General features: G+C 28.1%; 2 protein-coding genes across 5 annotated transcripts; one reads left to right on the top strand and one right to left on the bottom strand.

Annotated features, from left to right (window-relative positions):
- Positions 1-530: 530 nt before the first annotated feature.
- LOC101268047 (CBS domain-containing protein CBSX1, chloroplastic) lies at positions 531-6,537 on the bottom strand. Of its 3 annotated transcripts, none has more exons than XM_004231814.5 (9): positions 6,074-6,535; positions 4,799-4,886; positions 4,659-4,723; positions 4,522-4,572; positions 3,682-3,730; positions 2,011-2,063; positions 1,260-1,375; positions 1,090-1,147; positions 531-1,008 (listed from the first exon to the last, which is right to left on the bottom strand). In XM_004231814.5, the coding sequence occupies exons 1-9, from the start codon at positions 6,272-6,274 to the stop codon at positions 934-936; spliced, it is 756 nt and encodes a 251-aa protein (XP_004231862.1). In that variant the 5' UTR covers positions 6,275-6,535; the 3' UTR covers positions 531-933. The 3 variants fall into 3 exon arrangements, with proteins under 3 accessions (XP_004231862.1, XP_010315975.1, XP_004231863.1); XM_010317673.4 differs by having other exon boundaries at positions 4,522-4,556; positions 4,640-4,723; XM_004231815.5 differs by lacking the exon at positions 4,522-4,572 and having other exon boundaries at positions 6,074-6,537.
- Positions 6,538-21,078: 14,541 nt separating this feature from the next.
- On the top strand, positions 21,079-24,634 carry AP2c (APETALA2-like protein AP2c). 2 transcript variants are annotated; one of them, XM_010317554.3, is made up of 10 exons: positions 21,079-22,214; positions 22,306-22,331; positions 22,430-22,460; positions 22,547-22,634; positions 22,838-22,983; positions 23,121-23,165; positions 23,264-23,355; positions 23,446-23,603; positions 23,693-23,911; positions 24,002-24,634. In XM_010317554.3, the coding sequence occupies exons 1-10, from the start codon at positions 21,715-21,717 to the stop codon at positions 24,224-24,226; spliced, it is 1,530 nt and encodes a 509-aa protein (XP_010315856.1). In that variant the 5' UTR covers positions 21,079-21,714; the 3' UTR covers positions 24,227-24,634.
- The last annotated feature ends 783 nt before the right edge of the window (positions 24,635-25,417 follow it).

Below are 25,417 nucleotides of genomic sequence, written 5' to 3' on the forward strand. Positions count from 1 at the left end.
GCTAGTGTGGACAATAAATAAGAGGATAAGGATTTTATCCAGTGTAAATGGAGAGATTGATTTGGATTCTCCACCTCCTATTAATCTCCCTATTTACAAAAGTAATACTCGAAAAAAGAGGCAATTGATCAATTGTGAAGTGCGAAATGTGAATAGAGATGCTTTCACATTGAGACTAGTGAGCTCATACTCTACCTGTCAAACTAAATTTATTTATTTTTTAAAAAAAATAAAAAAAAAAACTATCACTGTCAGCATATGGAAACGCCCTGTTTCCTAAAGACAGTCCAGTCACTAGCCACTAGGGCCCCAAATAGCAAAACTAATATTGTGCCATTTCTGTCAACAGGACCTGTTGAAAATCTTCCATGGGGCTGTTCTTTTATGTTTTTTTTTTCACACATATGGTTACCCAACCACCTCAGCATTTATAGTCAGTCGTTTTGTAGTTCAACAACCAAAGACAGAAATGCAGCCCATTCAGAGATGGGTTCCACACAAAAATGGGTAAATGAAAAAGACAAACACAATTCATAACAAAATCCACCCAAAAGACCCTTCAATCAAAGAGCAAAGTTTCAGTCAAGATAGGTGCCTACTATTTAATGTTTTTAAAGGGGCACATAAAATGTTTCCCACTTGCACTAAGTATCTGTTTTTTCTTCTATGTTTCAAACCTCTGAAAAGTTGACTCGAAAACTTTGCTTTTGAACAGTATTATCTATTAGAATGAACTCTGCAATGTCTTAAAAGGCCAAGTTTCACTATTCTCCTACAAGATTGCTAATTTACATGAATATATCCTAGTCTGACACAGTATGTCTGAGAACTGCAGTTTATAAAATTAAGCTGACTGCCTTGACCACCAGATCCTGTGGAAGAAGGGACAAACTGTGTTACTTGTTTTTAACGGTTAACTTATGTTGGTACATGTCAATCTTCCATTTCTGTAGCCCGCTTTATTTGAAGGGCGGCCCTTACAACGTTTCCTCTTGTTATTATTCCCACCTTCATTAAACAATGGCTGATCGATTAGAAAATGATATATTGGCAAAGAAGCTGTACACAAACAAAACTTTATGAACTTACCAGCTTACCCTTACCATCTACCACAGGAAGCCGACGATATTTTGTTTTGAGTAGAAGTCTGACAGTGAAAGAAAGAAGTGCATGAGAAAGTGTTGGCGGACTCATTCAATAAAAAGCAAGAAAGGCATTACTTGGGCTCAAGTAAAATAACAATTAAAAAATGACAGCACCTTGCTGCATCTTCAAGATTGGTAGATTCACGAACTACTAAAGGAGCAGGTGTCATCAGATCACCAACCACTTTCCCTTTGGTCTTGCCAAGCAACTTTTGAACCTCATTGAATGTCTGCATTATTGTTCAGAATGCCCCACATCTTGATTAGCTTTGAGGTGCGATGTGATACTGTTAAAATGATGCATAATCAAGTGAATTTTCACTGTTCTTCCTCATATCAAAAAAATGACGAGCGTTCCCAGCCAACCACCCCATTTATTAAGATTTTTCCAAGTATCTCGAGGTTGGAATAGGAATACTTGAAGAAGTAAGGCACTCCTGTGAGGCAAAGTTTTTAGTGAAATGACCAACTTCTGAAGTTGATGATCAAGAACTCTCTTAGAATCCCCTTTCCCCGAGTCGATTAACTAAAGTCTGGCTTTAAGTAGCTTTTGCAATAAGTCTTCACCAAGTTAGTCACTATAATCTGTGCTACGGTGGAATACCCAATACAATTTTTTATTTTTTTTGGGGGGTGGGGAGGGGCATCAACAGTTCTCAAGTGAATATCAACCTTCCACCACGGAGATAAATTCAGTAGTCCTCTATATAGAAATCAAGATACTTTTGTACTTCAGAAAAATTATCAGAATTTTGTAAAATTTTGGATTTCATGTTGAAAAGAAAAATATTTATAGATGTCAGTGTAAACTATTTCTACAAAAACATAAAATAAAGAGTAAACAAAGGAATTAAATTTTTCTTACTTTCCAGTTGCTGTCTACTTCAGGAAATATGCCTGCATCAGCTGTTCCTGTACCTAAGAGAAGTATTTGAACAAGTGACACGTCAGGATTTTACTAAATCAGTTTAAATGAAATAGAAAGGGGAATATGGAGACAGTGGAGGACTATCAAATTCACCACGAAACAAAATGAAAAAGGAAAGAAAAAGAAAAGTTCCACTCAAATCTGACAAGATTCAAGAACACCAGCTTCTTAGCAGCTCAATTTGCATCTCTGATCTGATAATTCTAATTTAGATCATTACTCAATTAATGGGATAAGCAATTCAATCTTGAGTAATCAAACCAGACTCAATAATTTAGGTGACTGTATTTTTTAACTGTTTCTATCCCTTTATGCTCTACAGCCATGGCATCAAGTCGTTGATGACCATAGATACCAATTACTTACCTTGCATAAATAAACTAGTTCCCCACTTTTATATAAAAAAATAAAACAACTAGGCTGCAAGAATGAATTTTTCAGGCAATTCTACTTTCACATGACCAAAATCCGAGGAAGTAAATTTACAAAAGACAAGTAATCCTTCTTTTCTTCGAGCTTTGTCTGAGATAAAGAGTCCATGTGGGTGTAGTACTGACATGAATTCTTTCCATGACAGAGCAAATAGTGCACAGCACACCAGGAGAGGGAATCATGCCTTTGGAAAGATTGCTCAACGCAAGAATGATAAAGTGAAAAATGAAATGCAGGATAAATGAAATATAAGCTGAACATAAAAGAAAAGGGAGCAGAGGAGATGGGAGGGGGATTTGGGTGGGAATCAACACCCTCACAAAAGGTAAAACAAACTACATATTCTTAATCCAAATAAACTTGTAGGAGTAGATAATGGTATCTACTGCATATAAAGAGAGAACATAAGCCTCGGAGAGGTTTTTAATTGACTTCTGTTATAGTTTTGAAACGGTCCCAAACAGAGAAGCACAGTAAGGGATTAGGGAAATCTTAATTTATTTTGCATTTTATAGCCATAACATAGCTTAACATATGGAAAGAACGGCACAATAACAACTTTGGCTATTGATAAAAAGGTCCAAGGCACAATAAGGAATTAGGAAAATCATAACTTATTTTAAAGTCTAAACAGAAAGAAAGGCTAAAATGATAACAGCATTTTAAACATTCTTTCTATTAATTACCAAGCGAGTCAAACCTAAAAAGCAACTGCAAATATGATGTGGAATTTGTTCCTCTTTGATGGACATTCTAAATTCAAAGTCACAAATTACTAACACAGTGAAGTAATAACAAATTTTACAAAGATAGGTATGATCTAACTAGAGAGACATGTTATCATTACATGTTCACCAAGGGAAAAAAGGAGAAAGAGAGATGCACCACACTCATCTCAAACATACGCTTTCCTGTAGTATGAAGGCAAATAAATTTTGAAGATTTTTGATCCCGAAACCTTAAAAATCTGAATATCTTCTACAGCCTATAGGCAAATGTAGTGGATTGTATCCCATTTATCAATTTGGCAGTCCAAAGTAAAAAAAGCAGTTACATGCCAAACTCGTTCAAGGTTTCAACAGGAACAGACCAGAAAAAGGATATTGGCCAAAGACCAATAGAATTTATTGTGTCTACACATTAAGTAATCGTAGCATCACCATGAAGAAAATTTACCTGATACAGAGTCGAGCGCTAATAGATCATAGTCAGAAACAAGACCAACCTGAACAAGAAAGTGGTTCTGAGTTTTGATGTTTTAATGAGACAAAAAAAATATTACCAATGTTGAAAAAACAGATTCCTATTTATCAGCCATCAATTGAGTTGAAGTGATAAGGGGAAATAAAAGAATTAAACAATTCTGTTGCCAAAAAGATATATTATCATTAGTCTTTACTTACCTTCTTTGACATTGCTTAGTGTTATAAGAAGAAGAGGTTCGAAGCATGATTTTTCATAAATATAAACCAGATAAAGAACATGAGATTGTGCACAAAATCAGAAGATTAGAACATCTCCTAAGTAAAGCTTTGAGTGTGCTAATTAATTGGAGGGCTGCTATAACAGATATACAAATTATGGCTTAAAATATTTGTCTAACATATCAAGAAAAGCACGTACCCAAAGTGTGAAAACTGAAGCACGTGAATTGCTCTCTAGTTTGCTTGTCATTTAAGTAAGAGCTTATTGATTAGAATATGATGCAAATTAAACTCTATCCTAATGGTTATGTCCAATCACATGCTTGCCAACTACTACTCTAAAAGTTCCAAAGCAGTTACAAGATGATCTACTTTTGGCATTTATGGAAGTACCCCATCACTGTAAATAACCAGCTTACCTGTCTAATAAACAAATGTTATGGACAGTCTCATAGTAATCTATATGGCTTGATGTGCAGAAATTATCTTCTGAGTTAAACAAACTTCAGTTTGCACAAGTAGACACCAAAGATGTTAAGGATTCCTAATGCTCAGCTATGACGATACTAATTCAACTTCAATAATTAATTACCTTTAGGTATGTAGTTTCACACATGCTCGGAAGAGCTACATAAGCAGGAAACTGAGTCATTTGATAAAGGGTACTTATAATCAATAAAGCAGGACCTACAATGACTTTAGCTGCTTACATTGCAAATCAGAACTTACTAGTTTCCAGTTATCATCAATCACAGGGAAACCAGTGATCCTGTGTTCCACTAGAGCTTCCAATGCTGTTGCAGATACAATCGTTAATCAGAAATTAACTTCATGTAGATAAATTAGATGAAACTTGAGTACAAAATTACCTTCATCTACGGATGTTGTGGGCTTTACCACATGTAACTCCTCTTTCCTGGTCATGAAATCACCAACCGTATACACACCATTTCTGGGCTGCCACAAGTAGAAAACCTTATGATTTGGTGGACATTTTGGGAAAAGGAACTTCATAATGCAAGTGAAAAAAATGCATTTACAGTTCCCAATTTTGAACAAAGGGATTCAAAAAGAGATGGATCAAATCGAACAACAACTTGTGAGCTAGATTATTCACATTAGGAGCATGCTTTGTCCCAAAATTTTAATCCAGGTCATCTCCCAAGTGTCAAATAAAAGGAGATCTCTCCAAAAGACATTTAAAATGTAATATGTCATATTGAATTAGAACTGTGATTTCTAACGTCTTCTGTAAATATCTAATTTTATTTTCTAAATACCTATCAGTGAACGCAACAGCAACAAAGTTACATGTCCTCATTTATCTATGAAACATCCACATCCAGTTGTGTAGCAAAAACTTTTTGCATTTAGTGAGATGCAATCAACAGGGAAAAGAAGGGTGGTTGTAATTTTAGACAAAAGAAGTACTACGATACAATTTACTTGCCTTTTCTGTCACTTTATTTTTTAAAAAGCATGAGTGCCTGTTAAAAATTATGGAAGACTTGATATATTAGAATAAGAATTCTGTTCCACCTATGCCGAAGGTAAATATGTAGCTCTCCCCAGGTGGAATTGAAGTTTATTACTCCAAAATACTAATGATCAACAGAATTCAGGTTCATTTGTCAGTTTTTATTAACACATCACCTATCTTAATATAGGCATATAAAATCTCAAAAAATTTCAATACACAAAAGGAAAGTATGTGATAGTCCCTACTCTCAACAGATGAGCTTTCAATGTAATCCAACAAACGTCCACTGTTGTACTAAGTATTAAGCTGAAGAGATCAATTGGTAACTATTGAACATATCACAACAGGTCACTTTAGAATTCACAAACCACACAGTACTTAATCCTTTTTAGATAGCTCAACTGAAACCAAATACTGTTTCTTCTCTTCATAGTGCATCATTTATAGCAGATTTGCGTGTTAGCACAACCAAAAATATTTTATAACTTATGTGTACACTTTATCCTTCCTGAAATTCAATATCCTACAACAATTTGTATGTGCTGGTGAAATATATACCAAATTACTACTAAAATATAAGCACAAATAGAGAATAGAGTTGATTAACTACAGGAAGTTAACTAAGAGCTCAATCAACTGAGTAAAAGTGGATAAGGAACCAAACCGGTACAGAATTGGCCGTCAAAGTGTTGGCTGAAGCAAGGCGAAAGGTATCTCGAGAGTCCGAAAGACGTAGAGGAAGGTAAAATTTAGTGGAAGCAGCAAGTATGTGGCCGGGTAGAGATAAGAGCAAGCAAGGCAGCTGACGGTGGAATGCGGCGGGTGTGCGGTGGAGACAGCTTCCAGAGGGTGATATAGATGCCATCGACGGGAGAGAAGAAGAAGATAATAACGAACAGAGAGAATAATGGAAGTGAAGATATTATTATGGCAGTAATGGCTTCGACGGAAATTGCGAAGCCAGTATTCCACTAGGCAGAAGGGGATGGACTCATCAGTTAGTTATTTTTTTGTGCTTCTCGAGGCATATAAATTGAACTTTCCGATATTGGTCCTCTCGGAGAAAGATATTTTCATTATACTCTCTCAAGTTTGATAAATTGACCACATACTGTTGAAATTGGATATTCTCAACTTGTTAATTCAGACCTCAGATTAATACACATTAACAAAATTGACCCTTAGTTCAAGCTAACTTGCTGATTGACTACTTAATTTTGTTTCTATATTTGATTTTAACCTTCTTGGCCCTTTCAATGAATACAAGATTGAGAATTAAATTCAGAGAAACAAGATGAAAGTTCATATAGTCAGTCAATTAAGAGTTGAATTTATGTTATTCATTTTAATTGGACTAAAATTCAAATAGAGAGATGTGCAGAAAATGAAAGTAGAAGGTAGATATGAGGAAAATAGTTAGTTTTTGTTGTTCATTTCATTTAATAAAGCAGAAGTAGATACAAGGAAAATGGTTAGTTTTTTTGTTGTTCATTTCATTTAATAAAGCAGGCAGGCTGAAATAAAGAAGGGAAAATTACGTGAGATGGCAAATTATACTAAGTAATTTATTAATAAGGATATAGTTTAATTTATTTATTTTATGTGATTATATTTTCATCTTTTTGCCATAATTATTGGAATTCACCATCTATTTATATATCAGTAAAAGACTTATTTATGATTTTCTATTTATAATTTTATACAAAATTAATTTTATCTCTCCACTCTATTTTGAATTTCAAGGAAGATTTCACGTTCTCTATTTCGCCCTGCTCTCAATTTTTGCATGTAATCGCAAAATCAACCTACAAATCTATTTTTTTAAAAATAAAATCTTTCACCAGCAATTATATACGTATTATACTTGTTAGTTTTTCATATATAATTTTTTTTAAAAAAAATCTTATCAAATTATAAATTCTTCAATATCAGAATGGAAGATTCATCTCCATCCGTAAGAATTACTTGCTTGAATATTGTTTATGGAGTTGTTTGTATGTAGAATTATTATATATAAAACTGATCAAGAAAATGTGTTATATTCATATTTTAAGTTTTTTGTATATTCAACTAGATATATATGTATATAAGTAATTATTTTAAAAATTGATACAATCATTTGTTTTAAATCACAAAAAATTTGTATTTTACGTTATTATATACAAAACTGTTTGAGGGATTTGTGCATATACAAGTACTATATTATTTTTGTTTATATACATACAAGTCATATTCATTTCATTTATATTCGTATAAAACTTTGTTTATACATATACAATTTTTTGTATATTTTTATATTCATTTTATTTACATTAGTATATAAACTTTTTTATTTACGTATACAATTTTTTATATATTCAACTAATTATATATGTATATAAGTAATTACTTTTAAAAATTTGGTACAATTATTTGTGTAATAATTTGTTCTAAATGACAAATTATTTGTATTTTACGTTATTATATACAAAACTGCTTGAGGAATTTGTGTCTATACAAGTACTATATTCATATTTTTATTTATACATATACAATTACTTGTATATGTATATAATAATTACTCTACAATTTGGTATAAATTAAACAATTTATATTCAATTTATTACATTCGTATATAAACTTTATATCCATTAAAGAGTTTAGTTTCCCGAAAAAAAGTTTGTTTAGTTTTTCTGTCGCTATAGAATTCTTTTTTTGAAAAAATATTTGATTTAAATGATTAGCTTAAATCATGGGATTATGTAAATGTTTGTTACTGTATTTAGGGTTATTATTTCTATTTAATGAAAAAGTAAATTATAGTATAAATTAAAAAAAAAACATTTTATACAAATTAAAAATCAGATAATAAACTAAACTATACTCATAAAATATAATAGTATAAACTATACTCATATAATATTATTTCATAAATTCAGTTTGTCCTATATAAAATTTGGGTCGTACTTGGTGTTGTTGTACAAGGTAATCTCAGCGGTGCACAATGACCCAGTTATTTAATTTTTATGAGTAACCATTAATTCCCGTATTTGTCATACATTATTTGCCCGTGACCAACCAAGCTCCTAGGGGGCTGCCAATTAAGAAAACTATTAATAGGTATAATATCTAAGTTGTTGTTTTCTTATCGTTTCATTTTGTTTTAAAATAAGTGATATTTTACGTTATGAAAAAAATATAATGATGTTTTTTAATTTTATCTTTATTAAAATAAAAAGAGTCACTCTTTTCATTTTAAAAAGAGTAATCTAGTTTGACCTAATATGAAGTTTAAGAAAATAATTTATTTTTTTGAATTTTGTAATTTTATACTGAAGTTTTATTGAATGTTTTTTAATTTTGTGGCCTTTATTAAAATATTATCAAAAAAATTAAGGGATTATTATTTTTTTAAACTGACTAAAAATAAAAGTATGTCCGGAGAAAATACGGATAGAAAACTTCATAACTTTATCAAAGTGCAAATGAGTAAAAGTATAATTTACTTTTCTTAGGAAATATGTTCAAAGTTAAAAACACCAAGCGAAACTTTTATGAACTACCAAAGCCAAAAGGAAAAATGGAGCCCAGGGAAAAGCATATGTGGTGGTGTGAACTCCTCGTATATATGGAAAAGGCTTTAATACTAATTATAGTGTGAAAAAATTGCCACCATTTTGGTGGTACAATAGAAAAGAAAAGAAAAAGAAAGTATATTACAAATCTACAACCATAGTATTAATAGTTGTTTTGAGCACTCAATTATCATTAGATTTTAATTTTACTTCTTGTAATATATTAGAATTAGAATTATCAACTGTTGTTATCTTATCTCTCGGAATATATACTTATAAAAATAGTTTAAATATAATATGGTCATGTATAAGATCAAAAATAGTATTTAAATTAAATAAAGATTATATATAATATATATTATATCATGCATGCATGATAAGGAGTGGAGTAGAATTTTATAGAACTTGATGATTCACAAATTAAGGTCACATGAACTTCTCATCACAAAATAATAGTGAGTGCTACTCATATGAATTGGGGTGGGGGTCATAGATACAAGTGAGGGAGTATTAAGTGGGGAGAAGTAGTAATTGATTGCTTTTTTTCTTTTTGGATTCATTGTTTTGTCATTGGACCCTTTTTTCTCAATTGTGTTGCCTTTTTCATTCACTTTTGGTATATGAAGTGACAAAACAAGCATGATGATTTTGCAAATATGTTGAAAGGAATCAAACAACCTCTCATTTAGATATTGTAGTTGATTGAATGATGTTTTTATTTTTGATTTGCATAATGATAGACTTTTTATAGAATTACAATGATTCCACGAGTCTAATGTAAAATATACACAAATTTTATTTTTATCTAGATCGTTTTTATAGATCGTCGACTAAATTTACTGTTATCTTTATTTGGTTCATTATCAAACTAACTTTTTGCGAAAATTAAATAATGATCAATTGATTGACAAAACCTATTTTGATGCGTCGAAATTCAACACCTAACTTTTGATCATTTGTCACCACTAATTATGTGTGTTAATTAGAGAATAAATTGGAGGATTAACCAGCCTAAGAAATAGGCATTTGTGCAAACAATTTTTACACGTGTAATACTGGCAAAAGAGTTGAGGCGGCAAATCACAGCTACACTGGTCCTACTAATCATTGAGCTTTCTTGAATTTATTAATCTTAATTTAATGAAAATTATAGTACCTTTCCTTTAGTACACCTAAATCAATGTATTTCATTAACCCTCTTGAAAGATAACGTGCCAAAGTATTTTGAAAATCACCAAGAAAATAAATACTACTTGTACTGCCTATCACTGCATAGGGAATTTCGAGTAATTCTTAACAAACGGAACGTGTCATATTTTTAAGGTCCAATTTTATTATTATATCAAAAAATTGATAGTAATGATTAATGACTATGTAAACGCCAAGGTTAGAGAGCCAATTGCAACTTTATCTACATTGTCTTTGTGAGAGTTTTTCACTTACAATTTTTTGTATGGATGGTAGCTATTGTATTGTATTGCTAGTTTAAATATAAATATTTATGTTAATTATTATTTAAAGTTGATGATATCGTATCGCGTGATTATGATGTTGCCTTTTTTTTTCTTTTTATTTATTATTTAACAATCATATTTCATTTTTTATCTTACCTTTTTACGGTAATTTCTGTTGATGTATCATTCAAATTATAGATATATTATGAAACAATATGTAACATTCATCCAAACAATTAAAGCAGTAGGAGTCGTTGGTTGGAAACTAGTTGCTCCATGTGATTAATCTTGAAATAAGTTATACTGGGTATAAGTTATTTCACCAAATATATGAGAAAATTTATCTTATCACTATAACAAAAATTGTAAGATAACTGATTCAAGGACAGCATAATACCTCCAACCAAATTTTATCCTAAATTTATTAGACTTTGTACCTCACGGCTGAAACGTTTTGATTGATTGTTTTTTTCATTTAATTTTAGCAGAATTAGGTTTGTTTAAAGAAAAAGGGATGCAGGGTTTTAATGATGATTGTAACTTTAGAAGCACAATATATATTAGAAAGATTAATGAATAAGTGGGCCTAAAAGCAGCAAAATTTAAAGAACTTTTATTTAGTTAGTTAAAGATCATTAGGAGCTATGGAACAAGGAAAGAGGATAAATCACTCCCATATATCCATAACCAGTTCTCAATAATTATAATTAAATTTGATGTGTTGCACGAATTGAGAGATGGATAGTATAGATGTATTTTCAATAATTCATAAATTTGTAAACTATAATTTAATCAAGCACTTAGTTGAAATATAAGTTTTATATATCACTAAAAAAGCACTAATCCCAGTCATCAATTTATTATAAAACCAACAAACCTGACTAACTCATTAAACATCACTTTAATTAATTTCAAGTTTGCAGTTTAATCATCAATACATGACTTAACTACATATAAACATTAGTCTGAAATTTCAGACACACGTGTCTTAATGTTTCTGCGAAAAAAATTAATATTATATATCTCAAATTTCAATAATCAAATCTACTTTATATGTTCAAATTTAAAATATAAAATTTTATTTGTCATAAGAAACAAATCTCAAATTCTCAATGCAAAAACAGAAAAAAGAAATATATATATATATATATATATATATATATATATATAAAATTTGTTTTTTAGTCAATTTTAAAAAAAATATATTTTTTAATATTAAGTAATAATTTAGTTATAAAATATTAATTTTATTTTTAATGAAATAATTTACAACCATATAAGTTTTTTTCATTTATTTTAATAATTTACAACCACATAAGTTTCTTTCATTTATTTTGAGTCACAAAACTTAAATTTTAATTTTTTTAACATTAATATCGAATTAAATTACCTCACTAAAAATAAAACTGAGAAACTATTTTCGTATCTTCGAAATTAAGAAGAGCCTCGTCGCATTCCATTATTAGACCGACGCGCCCATTTCTAGTTGGGTTTTGTTCGAAAGCCGAATATTGGGCAGTCTGATTGGGTCCACATTTTACAAAATACTTCATACATCCAATTTATTTGCAAATTGCATTATACTCGAGCTGGAAAAACAAATAGGGAAAATTATATTAAATACTAAATTATTAATTTAAATTAAATATTATAATTACAATGTTATTTGATTTTAATCGGTAGCAAATATATTAATATTATTTCTCTCTAAAAAATTCATTTGTCATTTTCTCTCATCTTGTTTTATACAAATATAAATGTATAAATTGTGTGTGTTTTTGTATAATACAAGAAAAAATTGGATATATAAATATATATCTCTTCTCCAACATATTTATAATCATAGAATACAAAACTTCCTCTATCCAATTTTCTTTTGCGTTTTCTGTTTTTCGCTTTATACAAACACAGATTATACAAAATATAATGTATAATTTGTATTTATATTAAGTGATACAACTGTTATAACTTTATTGTATACAAATTCAAATTTTATGAAGTTATACAAAGGCAAAGACTATATGCATACAAACACAATTTACATAGATACAAACGTCCGATAATCCGATAACTAAGTTTTATACAAATCAAAGCTACATTCGATTTTAACAAATCTAATATTTGTGATAGAGCACAAATAGCAAAACTTTAGCTATAAAGCGCTATAATAATTTTTATGTTTGATAAACCTAAAATTTACTCAAAATAAATTACTTTTTATATTTTTATATGACTAAATCTTATGCAAGAACACTATTATGGAAATATAAAGATCAATATCTTTTGGATTATTTCTTTATCGTTCTGTATTTGTTTTTATTGAGAAAATTTTGCAGATTAAAAATGAAATATTAACGAATTACACATTTACAATGTTAAAATGTGAGGTGTAGAAGTTAATAATCACCCCCAAGAGGCAAGATTGCGAATATAAAAAATTCGATCTACTTAAATTAATTAATTATTTAAAAAAGAAAAAAAACGCAAAAATAAAGCATGATGATATGTCAAAAAAAAGTCATAAATTTTGCAGTATATGCAATTTACATGCTTAAACTTAGAGTAATTAATTATGTGCATCAATTTTGATATCATTTATTATTATTATTATTATTTACAAATATATAATTATAAAAAAAATAAAAAATTTATAGCAAACTTCAGATCAAACTTAAACTGTTTGACTTTCGAATAAAACTTCGTAACTCTTTTATTTTTGTTCCAAACGAAAATTTTTTATGATGGTTTAAGTATGCCATTTAATAGTTGTATGAGAAAGTTTTTAGTAGAAAAATATATTTTGCAGGTTTTGTTCCTTTTTAATCTCTCCTTTTCTTTTCACTCCTCTACGCTATTTTTTATTTATCCCTCTCTTTATACAAAGTATTTGATATTATTTTTTTAATTTGAATAGATTTCATTACATAAATTTAAAATAAATCAAGTAAAAAAGAATATTATATTAAAATTAGCATTTCATTATTTCTTAAAATTAATCTTGACTTTTTTATAGTTCATAATACTCATTTATCAAAAATCAAATAGAGATAAATATATTGATACAAATTTAAATTTGAAGTCAAATAATTACATATTAAAAAAGTTAAACTAAGATGTGTGCACTTAACCGCATAAAAATTAATTGTTTTAGTATTAGGACAAACATAAATAGCTATTTAAATTACATTAAACAATTTTTTTTTTCATTTTACTTTTTTTTTCAAATTTCAAGCTATAAATATATTTTTTTCATATGCTAATATGATAACAATTGCAACTTCTAAAATTTTTGGTTGAATTGCAACTTAGTGAAAAGGATTATTTATGAGCAAACAGTACAAGTTGTAGTTCTTCTGTTAATGTAAAAAATAAAAAATAAATATTTTAAAATATTAATTAAATTTTATATTGTGTAATTTTAAGAATAACAAGATATCATATAAATTGACGAAAGAGTATGTATATATTTATGTGTTTGTAAAAAAACGTCCGATTTTGAATTACAATAAGATAGTACAAAAACTTATGTAATTATTTGTCAAAATTATTAATGCTATTTCTATTATATTTTCTTATGATATTTGATGAATTTAAGTATATATGATGTCACACCCCTTTTTTTTCTCAAATATTAGTTTATTTTTTGATTTTTTTATTTGTTTCGAAAGAAAAAAGAGTTTTTTCATTAAAGTGACATTTTGAAAAGGGATAATTATTATACAGAGTCGCCACTTGGAACTGAGTTTTGGTGTTCCAAGTCACCTTATTTGATGAATCCCTAATCAAAAGGAAATTTGACTCTATTTTATTGGTCTGCGAACTAAAAATTCGGATAAGGAATTCTGTTGACCGAGGGGAAGGTGTTAGGCATCCTCGAGTCCCGTGGTTCTAGCACGGTCGCTTTATTGACTTTAGTATGACTTAACTTAATTTTTGGACATTATATTATTTAACTTAATAATAAAAATATTTCTTTTTTTTTTTACTTTATTCTCTCATTTATTTTAAACCTTTTAAAAATCGTCTTATTTATTTTAAATCTATTAAAAATTATTTTATTATTTTTTTGTGTGTCCATTAATTCAAAATTTGAAACATTCATATTTATTATTTATTATTTAATTATTTATTTTGCTTTTACATTTTTTACATATATTTTTTATGTTATTATGGGGATGAATTTATATAGCTATTTTATAGTTAGAAAAAATTTAGAGTTCGAGTTAATTTAGGATTTTCTATTTATTTATTTTTTAATTTAAAAATAGAAAAATGAAATTTTATGAAGTTTGAAATTAGTTTTAAAATCACAAAAATTCTAAATAGATTAGGACTATGTTTATTTTTAAGAAAGGTTTTAACTTTTTTTTTTAATGCACGTAACAATTTTAACATTCTGACTCTTTTTTTTTTTACGTTTTTTTTGTTTTTTTTTTTTTACGTTTTTTTTTGTTTTTTTTTTCTCTACACGTTTTGTTTGATTAGAAATTTTTATATTTTTTTTGTTTTCTGTAAAATTTGTTTCTCTTATTTTTTTTAAATTTTATTTTATCATTATTTTTATTCTTATTATTATTTTAAAGATTTTGTCTTCTTCTCCTTTTTTTTAAAATAATTTTTGTTACTCTTTTTTTAACGTTTTTTTTTTCATTCATCTTTTTTTTTTTAATTTCTTGTTTTATATTTCTTTTTCATTCTGCTTCTTTCTTCTTCTTCTTTTTTTTTTAATTTTAATATTATTTTTTTTAGATTTTATATATTTGCTTTTTGTTTTGTTTTGTTTTCTGTAATTCTATTTCTCTCTCTCTTTTTTTTTGGGTTATTTTCTGTTTCCTTTTTTTTAAAAAAAAAATATCTATTATTTTTATTTTATTTTTTTTTGTTTTTTTTATGTTTTAGGCTTTCTTGTTTTTATTTTTTTATTTTTTATTCTTTTGTTCTCTTTATACAACTTCTCAAAGAAATAATTATTATAATTATTAATAGTAATTATCATTATTTTATCATTAATCTCTAGATGAAATTACATTTCTACCTAGATAAAAAAAATTTACTAATTATTTATATATCATAATCTAACAAGTTTATAAATTTTATTTTATTTATTTTTTAGTGAAAAATTAGGCTCCAGAAAAACATGAGCTATTAAATATCACAAAATAAATTCTAATATAAATTGCATCTAAAAAAGAATAACAGACACTAATAATAATGCAAAAAAAAATGTATGATACATCTTTTATTTTGTATTATTTTTGTTAGCAAGAAACATTTTTTTTCTTTTTTCATTTTTTTTCAGATCGAGAGAAAAAAATAAAATAAATCTTAACATGCATCACATATTGATATATAATAATAACAATACGATTCAAAGAACTTCATATTATTAGATTAAAATTTTCATATAACATTACATTTAAATAATGTGATAGTTTAGAATTACCTCGCTGCGAAGATGGATATCACGAAAAATAACTTCTATGATCTACTGATTTGAACCACGAATTTGGAACCACGACAAAAGAACTCTAACTCTGAACTTATTCTCGAAAGAATGACTCACTTTTCTTCTCTTTGTGTTTGCTCTATATATTTCTCTCTGTATTTCTCTCTTTTCCTCTCTGTATTTCTCTATATCTGTGTATGTGTGTATTTGTCTATCATTTCTTTCTTCTCAACTGAACGTGTTTTTATAATAATTTTGGCTGAGAGTTTGGTGCTAATTAAAAAGAACGTAATAGAGTTGAATTAAGATTTAATTTGAAACATTGTTGCTAGATTGTGGTTGAGATAAGGATAGATATAAAATAAATAAATAATAATAATAGAAAATTAAATAAAAAAAATAAAATGAAATGGACGTCCATAGAGAAGAAAAAGAAAAAAAATTAAAAAAAAAATGAGATGAGAATTTTTAGTAAAAAAGTCAAGGAAATTGGGAATAATTAGTATAAGGGGAAGGTAATTTGAATATTTAGGACTCCCTTTTTTCTTCTTCTACCATTATTTTTAAACTAATTAAAAGTTGGAGATTTAAAACAAATACCATAAATTCATAATTTTTATCATTGAAGATTTATTTTTTATTTATTTTAAATATAACCCTTTTTTTAAAAATTAGTGTTTGACTCTTTATATTTTGGTAAAAAATTAGGTGTCCACGTATGAAATATTGAAAGAGAAAAAAAAACTTATACCCCTTTTGTTTTTCGTATTAATTAGTATTTATTTTTTCTTTTTTCAGATTTTTTATGAAATTATAAATAAAAACGATACAATTTGCTCCTTAAGAATTATTTTTGCAATTTTACAAATTCTGTTTATATTTTTAAGAATGAAAATGAATAATTTTTAATAATTATTTGTAGTAATGTAAATAATCAATACATGAAAGAAAAATGTTATGAAATGTTAAAAGTGTGATGATTAGACTAAATTTCACATTTTTTATAAATAAAATTATTTTTGTAAAAGTGAAAAGAGGTGTTAAAAATCGAAGATTTCAGTAAAAAAAAAAATTAAAAGGAGAAGAGAGAAAAAAATGTGACCCATTTTCCCGAAAATGAGACCCAAAAATTCACTTAGCAAATTCTTAAAAGCGACTGTATAACTTGTGTCTGCCATATCCATTATAAAATTTTCCTCTACATCTTAAAGATAAAAAAAATATACTTAAATTTTTATGAAACTTTATTCTGGGTGGACATATCTTCTTTCATCATTTCTCTACCTAAAGAAAAGTATCACATAATTTTAGTAATACAATTAATTAAATATTTCAATTTTTTTATTTTCTTGGGGGATTTAATTTTTCACCTAATTTTTCATCAGTAATTAAAAAATAATACTACTGAAAATTTAAAGTATTTTTCATATAATTTTATAAATATAACTTTTAGTTTTGAAATATTAAATTAATTATATCTATGTTAATAATATAGGTGCATTAATCTCACAATAATATAAAAAAAAAGAGTATTTCAATATATAATTTTTTTTAATAAGAATGAAATATAAATAAGAACGAAATATATTTTAAAAAACTGCGAAAAATAATCTAATGAACACATCACACGTGCCCCAAAAGTTAATTGCAGATGGACCCTCTACATTGATCACCTCCTTCGAATTTTACCAAATTCCGAAATTTTATATCTAAAAGGGAAAGCTTAATTAGAGAATCAAAGTGCCAGCCAACATTATTCATTTTCTTCAAGGAATAATGGGAAAATATTTAATTTTTCTTTATAAGATATACACGTGACATCAATAAAATTGCTTATTTTTGGAATACCAAATAATACAAAGTCGAGAAAAAAAAATTATCTAGACGTGATTTTAAACTGTTGAATTATATTACGTGAATTATTTAATAAAAGGACAATTCGACAATGATATTCTCCCAACTTATTGTTAAAAATGTCTATGAAATTTAATGACCATAAGATATAAATGTTTAATCTGCTGTCATTGTACTAGTCATTAAAAGTAACATTTAAAAGGAACCAAACAATTGGGATTCCTAATTAATATTTGTGATGCATTTTGCTCCTTTATTATAATATTTTAAGATATTTAATAATATTTGTTCAGTTTATAATATTAATGAATAATTTATTATATTTATTTTGAATATTTAGATAACCTATATTTTATAAGAGGGACTTAATAAAATTATTTATATCATTTATAGTTTATTATTAATTCCTGTGTCAAATAAATTGTGGGCATCAATAGGTTATAGGTTTATTACAATTAGGGTAAAGCTTAAAGTCTCTTCCTTCACAACACCACCTATAGCTAGTTATCTAAGTACTTATTAATTTTGTAAACCTATACTAGGGTTTTAATTAGAGTTACTTTATATTCTTTCTAGTCGTTGATAGTTGATAAACTTTTTAAATTATTTTTTAATGACATGGCTTAAATATTACTTTTTAATATTATCTATTATACCCAAAATAATAAATTAGAAAATATAAAAATGACTTAAATGTTACTTTCTAATATTACATATTACACCCAAAATATTAAATTATAAAATATAAATGATAAATAAGTTCACCAAATCAAGGTTAAATATGAAAAAAAGGCCAAATATTTTTCATTATTCACTTATTCATAATTATATATAAAAAAATATTTATAAATTACTTAATGTAGAGTAGGAGGATATTATTCCTTATATATTAAAATAAGCACATCCATATTACCTTAGTTCAAAGTATTGAACTTTAAGATAACTTTTTAAAAATAAAATTTATTAAATAGTTAGATTCGAACTCAGGTCTCATAGATGATTCCTAGCTATAGTTTGTACTAGGAACATAATGATAAATTTGTGCTCTTGACGAGTGCACGAATAATTATATCATATTTATGTCAGTTTTTAATATAATTTTTGTCAGAACGACAAAATATGTCTTAGAAAAACATTTTTATGCTCTTGAAAGCTTGTTTGACCAGTCTTCTAAGAAAAAAAATAAATCGCTTATTTTAAAAAAAGAAATTACTACGTACTACTTATTTTAGAAGTTGAATGGAGTATTTGATAAAGTTTTCTTTTATGAATGGATGCAAGCGTTTTCAGATACGCAGTTAATAGTTTCAAACTTTGAAATAAAAGCTGAAAAAAGATATCAAAAAAATAAGTGGTCTTGATTTTGCATGTTCATATTTACCAAACTAATTACTCCCTCCGTCTGAAATTATTTGTTTACGTTTCTCGAAAGTTAATTTAATTAATTTTTAAAATTAAATAAGATCATATTATAATTCGATATTTTTTTAATTTTTTTTAGATATTTTAAAACTATATGAAAAGTACTATAAATTGCATTTTTTTACATATTAATATAATGAAAAATTACATCTTAAAATGTTAGTCAAAGTTTTTATAATTTAACTTTAAAATAGAAATCATGACAAATAATTTCGGACGAAGGGAGTAGCACCTTTGTTAAATTAAGAATTTCTTTGGATTAAGTTTTGTCAAATTTATTTTTAATTTTTCAAAAGTGTTGAGTAAAATTATAAATAACTTAAAATAAATTTAAAATAACGGAAAAAGTTTTAAAATAAAAAATAAATCTCTCCTACTTTTCATTTTGATAATTATTTACATTTGAATTGTTCTTTTAGTTAAAAGCTATATATTTTTAAAGCTTTTCCAGGCTAGCACTAAATGATGAATTACTACATACAAACTATAATATCCAGTTTCATCACTTCTGAATCGGGGAATTATCGATGAATAATAAAATTAAAATGGATTTAGATTTAATATTCTGCTTAAATTTAAATTTTAAATTTAATTTAACTTCAAAAATTAACTCATGATAATTTTTTTTTTTCCAAACTCCATAAAAAAACCCTAAATTTTCATTGTTGTACGGACGTGAGATATGTGAACAGAAATAATAGGAGAAATAGCGGCAGAAAGTGGCGTTACGAGGATCCGTAAAGTCGGTGTAGAGAAAAAAGATCAAGAATTGTAGTGCACGCGCGGAAGAAGTGAGAGTGGTGATTATTATTAGAGCAAAATGAGGAAATGGGTTGGCCCACTCCGGTACTCTTGGATTAGACATTTCTGGAAAGTTTTGCCTTTTATTGCTATTATTCCAATTTCCTTTTCTGAAACCAAACCTCTTCTCTCTTCTGTTGTGGACCTGACTCACTCACAATTATTATTATTTTTTTATATTCCAAATATACCCCTTATTTCCCCTATCCCCATTTGTTTACTAAATAGTAAAAACAAAAAAACACTGAATTCTGGTTGTAATAGAAAATGACTAATCCAAGAGTGTAGTTGGATAGTCCCATCGCATTTCGCCATGTTTCATTATCTAATTCGATATGATCAAATCGTATTTATGATAAAATTAATTGGAGTAGTTTTTATAAAAAGGAAAATAAAAAATATGTTTGAACTTATATTTTTTTAAATTAAAATATAATTTTTTACTCATTAATATATATCATAAATATTAATTAATAACAACTAATATTAAACGGATATGATAATATTTAAAAAGAAATTTACATGTGACAATTGTGTAAATAAAAGGAAATGTAAGAGAGAGAATAAAGAGGAAGTTGTCTAACGTGGGATAGGATGAAGGAAAAGGAAATGACAATTAGCGTAACCTAATAAAGGTAATGGAGTAGTAACTCATCCATTCACTCTATTTCCATTACTAGATATTTTGTAATAAAATAATAATATTCAACAGACACAGAGAAAAAACAATGAATGGTTGGAGAGAAAATGCTTTTCGATTTGGTTAACGTCGGAAAGTTGCCTAAGAAAGAGACATTTCTTTTTTGTACCACACATACTCTACATTGATTTTAATTTATTTGTCTTAATTTTTAAAAAAAATAATATTCTTCTTATTATAATATTTATCTATTATATTTAAACAATAAGATAGATTTTTTTTTTTAAAAAATAAAATTAAATTAAGATGAAGGGAGAGTATTAGTTTTGTCTTTTATTTTTTTTCATTTGAAATGAAAAAGGCAACATAATATGATGAGATATAGCTAGATTTTGAGAACAGTAAAGTTACTGCTGCCACACAGTTCTCCTTTCATAAAAGCGTGTAATGAGATTGGTTAAAAACGCTAGACTACTGCACTGCAAGTAGGAAAAAAAAAGTGAATAAAACTAGTTAACATACAAAAGCAAAAGTATATTAATGAATGATTGAACAAGAGTAAAAAGCCAAGTTACTAGGGACAAAGAATAAAGAAAGGTTGGTGCTTAATATTTATATCAATTTAATAATATATCGGTATAGTATTGATAATATGAGGTAATTTTTCTATGTAAATATATAACTTAAGGTAATATGGGTGATTTTAGGTAATATTCTAAAAGTGGGCTAGTCCAAAGGTACAAGATCAAGTGAAATACTACAAGTAGTTAATAGTGGGAAACATATATCTATCATATCTAACCCTATCTCTCTCCACTAACCTTTTTTATTTTTCTCCATCTTCCAACAACTTTATTAACCTCTCTATAAGTCGTAGGTTTCATGTTCTTTCAGCATACTTAAACACACACAACTTTTTTATTTTATCATTATATATATATATATGTATTCAACTCCACGCATCTATTTTAGACAGACAGAGAGAAAGAAAAGAATAGAGATAGAGAGAGAAAATAGAGGAGAATATTTAAAAGTCTAGGAAACTCAAAACAAGTCCTTTTGTAGCAATAGCCAAAAAATTAAATTGTTTTCTGTTTTTATAATTTGGATTGGGTATTTTTTGTAGAGAGAAAAATGTGGGATCTAAATGAATCAGAAGAAGGTTGTTCTTCACCGATAGAGTTTGAAGGCGATGATGAGAAAGGTAAACGGGTCGGATCCGTTTCGAATTCAAGTTCATCAGCTGTAGCTGTTGATGATATATCTGAAGAGGAATTAGATGGAGAAAGAGGGAAGAAAAAGAGAGGTAAAATTTTCGGCTTCTCTATGGTGGGTCTGGGTAACGGCGATGAAGAACAGCCGGTGACCCGACAGTTTTTTCCGGTTGATGAGTCGGAAATGGGTGGTGTTGCTGCTGAAAATGGATGCCCGAATTTTCCCAGAGCTCACTGGGTTGGAGTTAAATTTTACCAAACGGAGACACTTGGCAACACGGGATTGGCCAGGCCTGTAGATATGGTTCAGCAGCAACAGCAGCCTATTAAGAAGAGCCGCCGTGGACCAAGGTCTAGAAGCTCACAGTACCGTGGGGTTACCTTCTACCGGAGAACTGGCCGGTGGGAATCTCATATATGGTGAGCCATTTTACCCAAAATTATTATTTCTCTTCACCTTCGAATTTTGGACTTTATTTTTTTTTACTAATTTGCTTTAATAATCTTACAGGGATTGTGGAAAACAAGTTTATCTAGGTATTAATTTTCAATTAAGCTATTTATTACTATTATTATTATTATTGTACATTAGAAAATTAATTTGGTCTTTATTTAACGGAATTTCTCCTTTATAGGTGGATTTGATACTGCTCATGCAGCAGCTCGGTGAGCTTCTGCTTCTTAGTCACCTTTTAATTTTTTCAACTCACAATTTCAAAATTGAAATTTATTTTTTAAAATAAAATATACAGGGCATACGATAGGGCAGCCATAAAATTCCGGGGAGTAGAAGCCGACATAAACTTTAGCTTAGAAGATTATGAGTCCGATTTAAAACAGGTAATACCATGATCAGATCAGTGCGACTGATTAGGAAAAAGTTTGTGTTTTATGATGTTCCTTTTTTCGATTTGATTTTATTTCTGTGTACCTGTCTAGTTGGAGTACTTTTATTCTAACACTCGTCTTATCGTGAACAGTATTTTTCACCATCAAATTGAAAAATTAAATTCTAATACATTATTTTTTAATGTATGATACAGATGACAAGTTTAACAAAGGAAGAATTTGTGCATGTGCTTCGAAGACAAAGTACTGGTTTTCCGAGGGGAAGCTCCAAGTATAGAGGGGTGACTTTGCACAAATGTGGTAGATGGGAAGCTAGAATGGGACAGTTCTTAGGCAAAAAGTAAAAAGAATATATTTATATTTATATATAAAGAAATTCATATCCTCATATTATTATTCTTCTCAATGGTAAAATCCATTTACTAAGGAATAATACTTTAGATGTCAATTAGTAACTTTTGTTCTTTCTTTGAATAGGTACGTTTATTTGGGACTCTTTGATACTGAGATTGAAGCTGCCAGGTGTGTGGTTGGCCGAATTTATTCTTCCTACTACTTAACCTCAATTACTTTTGAATTACTGAATATTTAAGGTAGTTTATTTTCTTTTGTTAATACAGAGCGTATGATAAAGCTGCCATCAAGTGTAACGGGAAGGATGCAGTTACAAATTTTGATCCAAGCATTTATGAGAATGAACTAAACTCAATTGGTAAATTGTACTATCCTTCTTTTATTTGCTTCTCGTTTTGTGTTTTGATGTGATTATTCAAACAGAAGATTCATTAATGTGATCTCCCAGAATCTACCGATAACGTGGCTGATCATAATCTGGATTTAAGTTTGGGTGGTTCAAGCTCAAAGCAAGGAAGTCAAGAATTGGGGGATAATAGAGGTCAAAATTCTTCATCAATAATGCAATTGGATATTGATTGGCAGCGCCATGGTTTAAGGCCTGAGGTATATTTACACGATCAATAGCTATATCTTGTTTTCGTTGTGAAATTCAATTTTTACCTCTGATGCAAACATGTTTTAATTTCCAGAAGCAATCTGCCTTAATTGATGCTCGAAGAAGAGAAAACAGGTACAATGAAACAGAAACGTTGCAACTTTTAAGCCAGACGCACTTGCATTCTCCAGCCTCCTTGAAGCATAACAATAATAATAATAGTCAAGTGCAACGGTTTGGCCAATTTATGAGACCTGGTGATCAATCCCATATGATTCAAATGTTTCCACAGCAATTTGGCTCATCAAATTATCAAGTGAATATCCTTTTTAATAATGTACTCTTTTTTTTTTCTTTTGAAATCTTGGTAGTTTTTTTTTAAAAAAAATGTTGTGGCATGTTACAGATTCAATTTCCAAGTGGCAGCAATGGTGGAAGAATTGGAGCTACAAATGTAAGAGATCTATCGCTTGCGGCGACGAGTAATGGTTCTTCACAATGGCAATCCAATTTTCCTCCTCAGATATTTGTAGCTGCTGCAGCATCATCAGGATTCCCTCAGCAGATAGTAAGACCTCAGAATTGGTCCTCAGAAAATGGTTTCCATCATTCACTCATGAGACCTTCTTGACTCATTTAATAACTTGCCATATTTCTATTTGTGTTTTTTTTAAGATAATGTGTAGATTAAAGGGTTGATATTCTTAATACTCCATATATATTACCTAAGGCTCTTGGTTTGAAATTAGAAAAGAAAAAAAAAAGGTAGACAAAATGTTTTGGAAAATATGTCTCCTCGTTAATTTGTCCAATACTAACTGATCGGCAAGCTTTTCAACTAGACTTGTATTAGTTTATTCTGACTATGAACTGCCAATTTGGCCCATTCTCTCTCATTGTAACTTGTATACATTTGGGCTCTAGCTTCTCATGTAGTATTTGAAATACTATAATTTATTATTCCTTTGTTTTTGTTTTTCTTGTAACAAAAGTCCAACTACTATGTCTACTAATATATGAAAAATTTTAACTTTTTAAAGTAGTGTTTATACCTGCGAAATACTAATTAGATCAAAATTCATGACCAAATAAATACTAATAATAAAAATATAGTTGAAAATCTATAGACAAACGTTATCGAAATATACTTAAAACACACCTTCAAAATCAAAAGTAAAATTGAAAATGAAATCAATCTTTTATAGGCAAATTTGGAAAAAAGTGAGGATGCATGTGGATGGGGTAAAAAAAGTCTAGGACAAGTAGGAGACAAGTCATCTAATATATTATTAGGTAGTGCACATAAGAAGCACGAGTCAATGTTCTCTTTTTTGTTAAAATACTGTTGAAATATCAGAGTGAAAAGAAAAGAGGGAAAGTAAATATATGTACAAAATGGGATTGTTTTGTTTTGTAGGAAAGTGATGAATTGTCATAGTCATTGCTTGTCCTTTGAATCACTTCTCTTGACTATTTACATATGTCAGATCAATGCCTAATTATGATGATAAGGACTTAACAAAACCTATTTAATTGCTAAACTTTCTATTTCTATACATAGATAGATGTTACTATTACTTCAAGTTTCATCTAACACGACATTTTGATTCATTATGCATTGAATTTTCCTAAATGTTCCATTAATCAAATTCAACTTTTCTTATTCAATTATGGTGAACAACCTATTTCGAGTTATTTCAATAATTCATCCCTCACACGTATTTTTAGAATTTTGGACATCAACATATCTAGAGTGTTCTTATCTATGAAACTTGAAGAGGTTGATGTATTTACCACATATATATTGGTTCAATTATATATG

Source organism: Solanum lycopersicum, chromosome 2 (assembly GCF_036512215.1).
Source record: "Solanum lycopersicum chromosome 2, SLM_r2.1".
Classification (NCBI taxonomy): Eukaryota; Viridiplantae; Streptophyta; class Magnoliopsida; order Solanales; family Solanaceae; genus Solanum; species Solanum lycopersicum.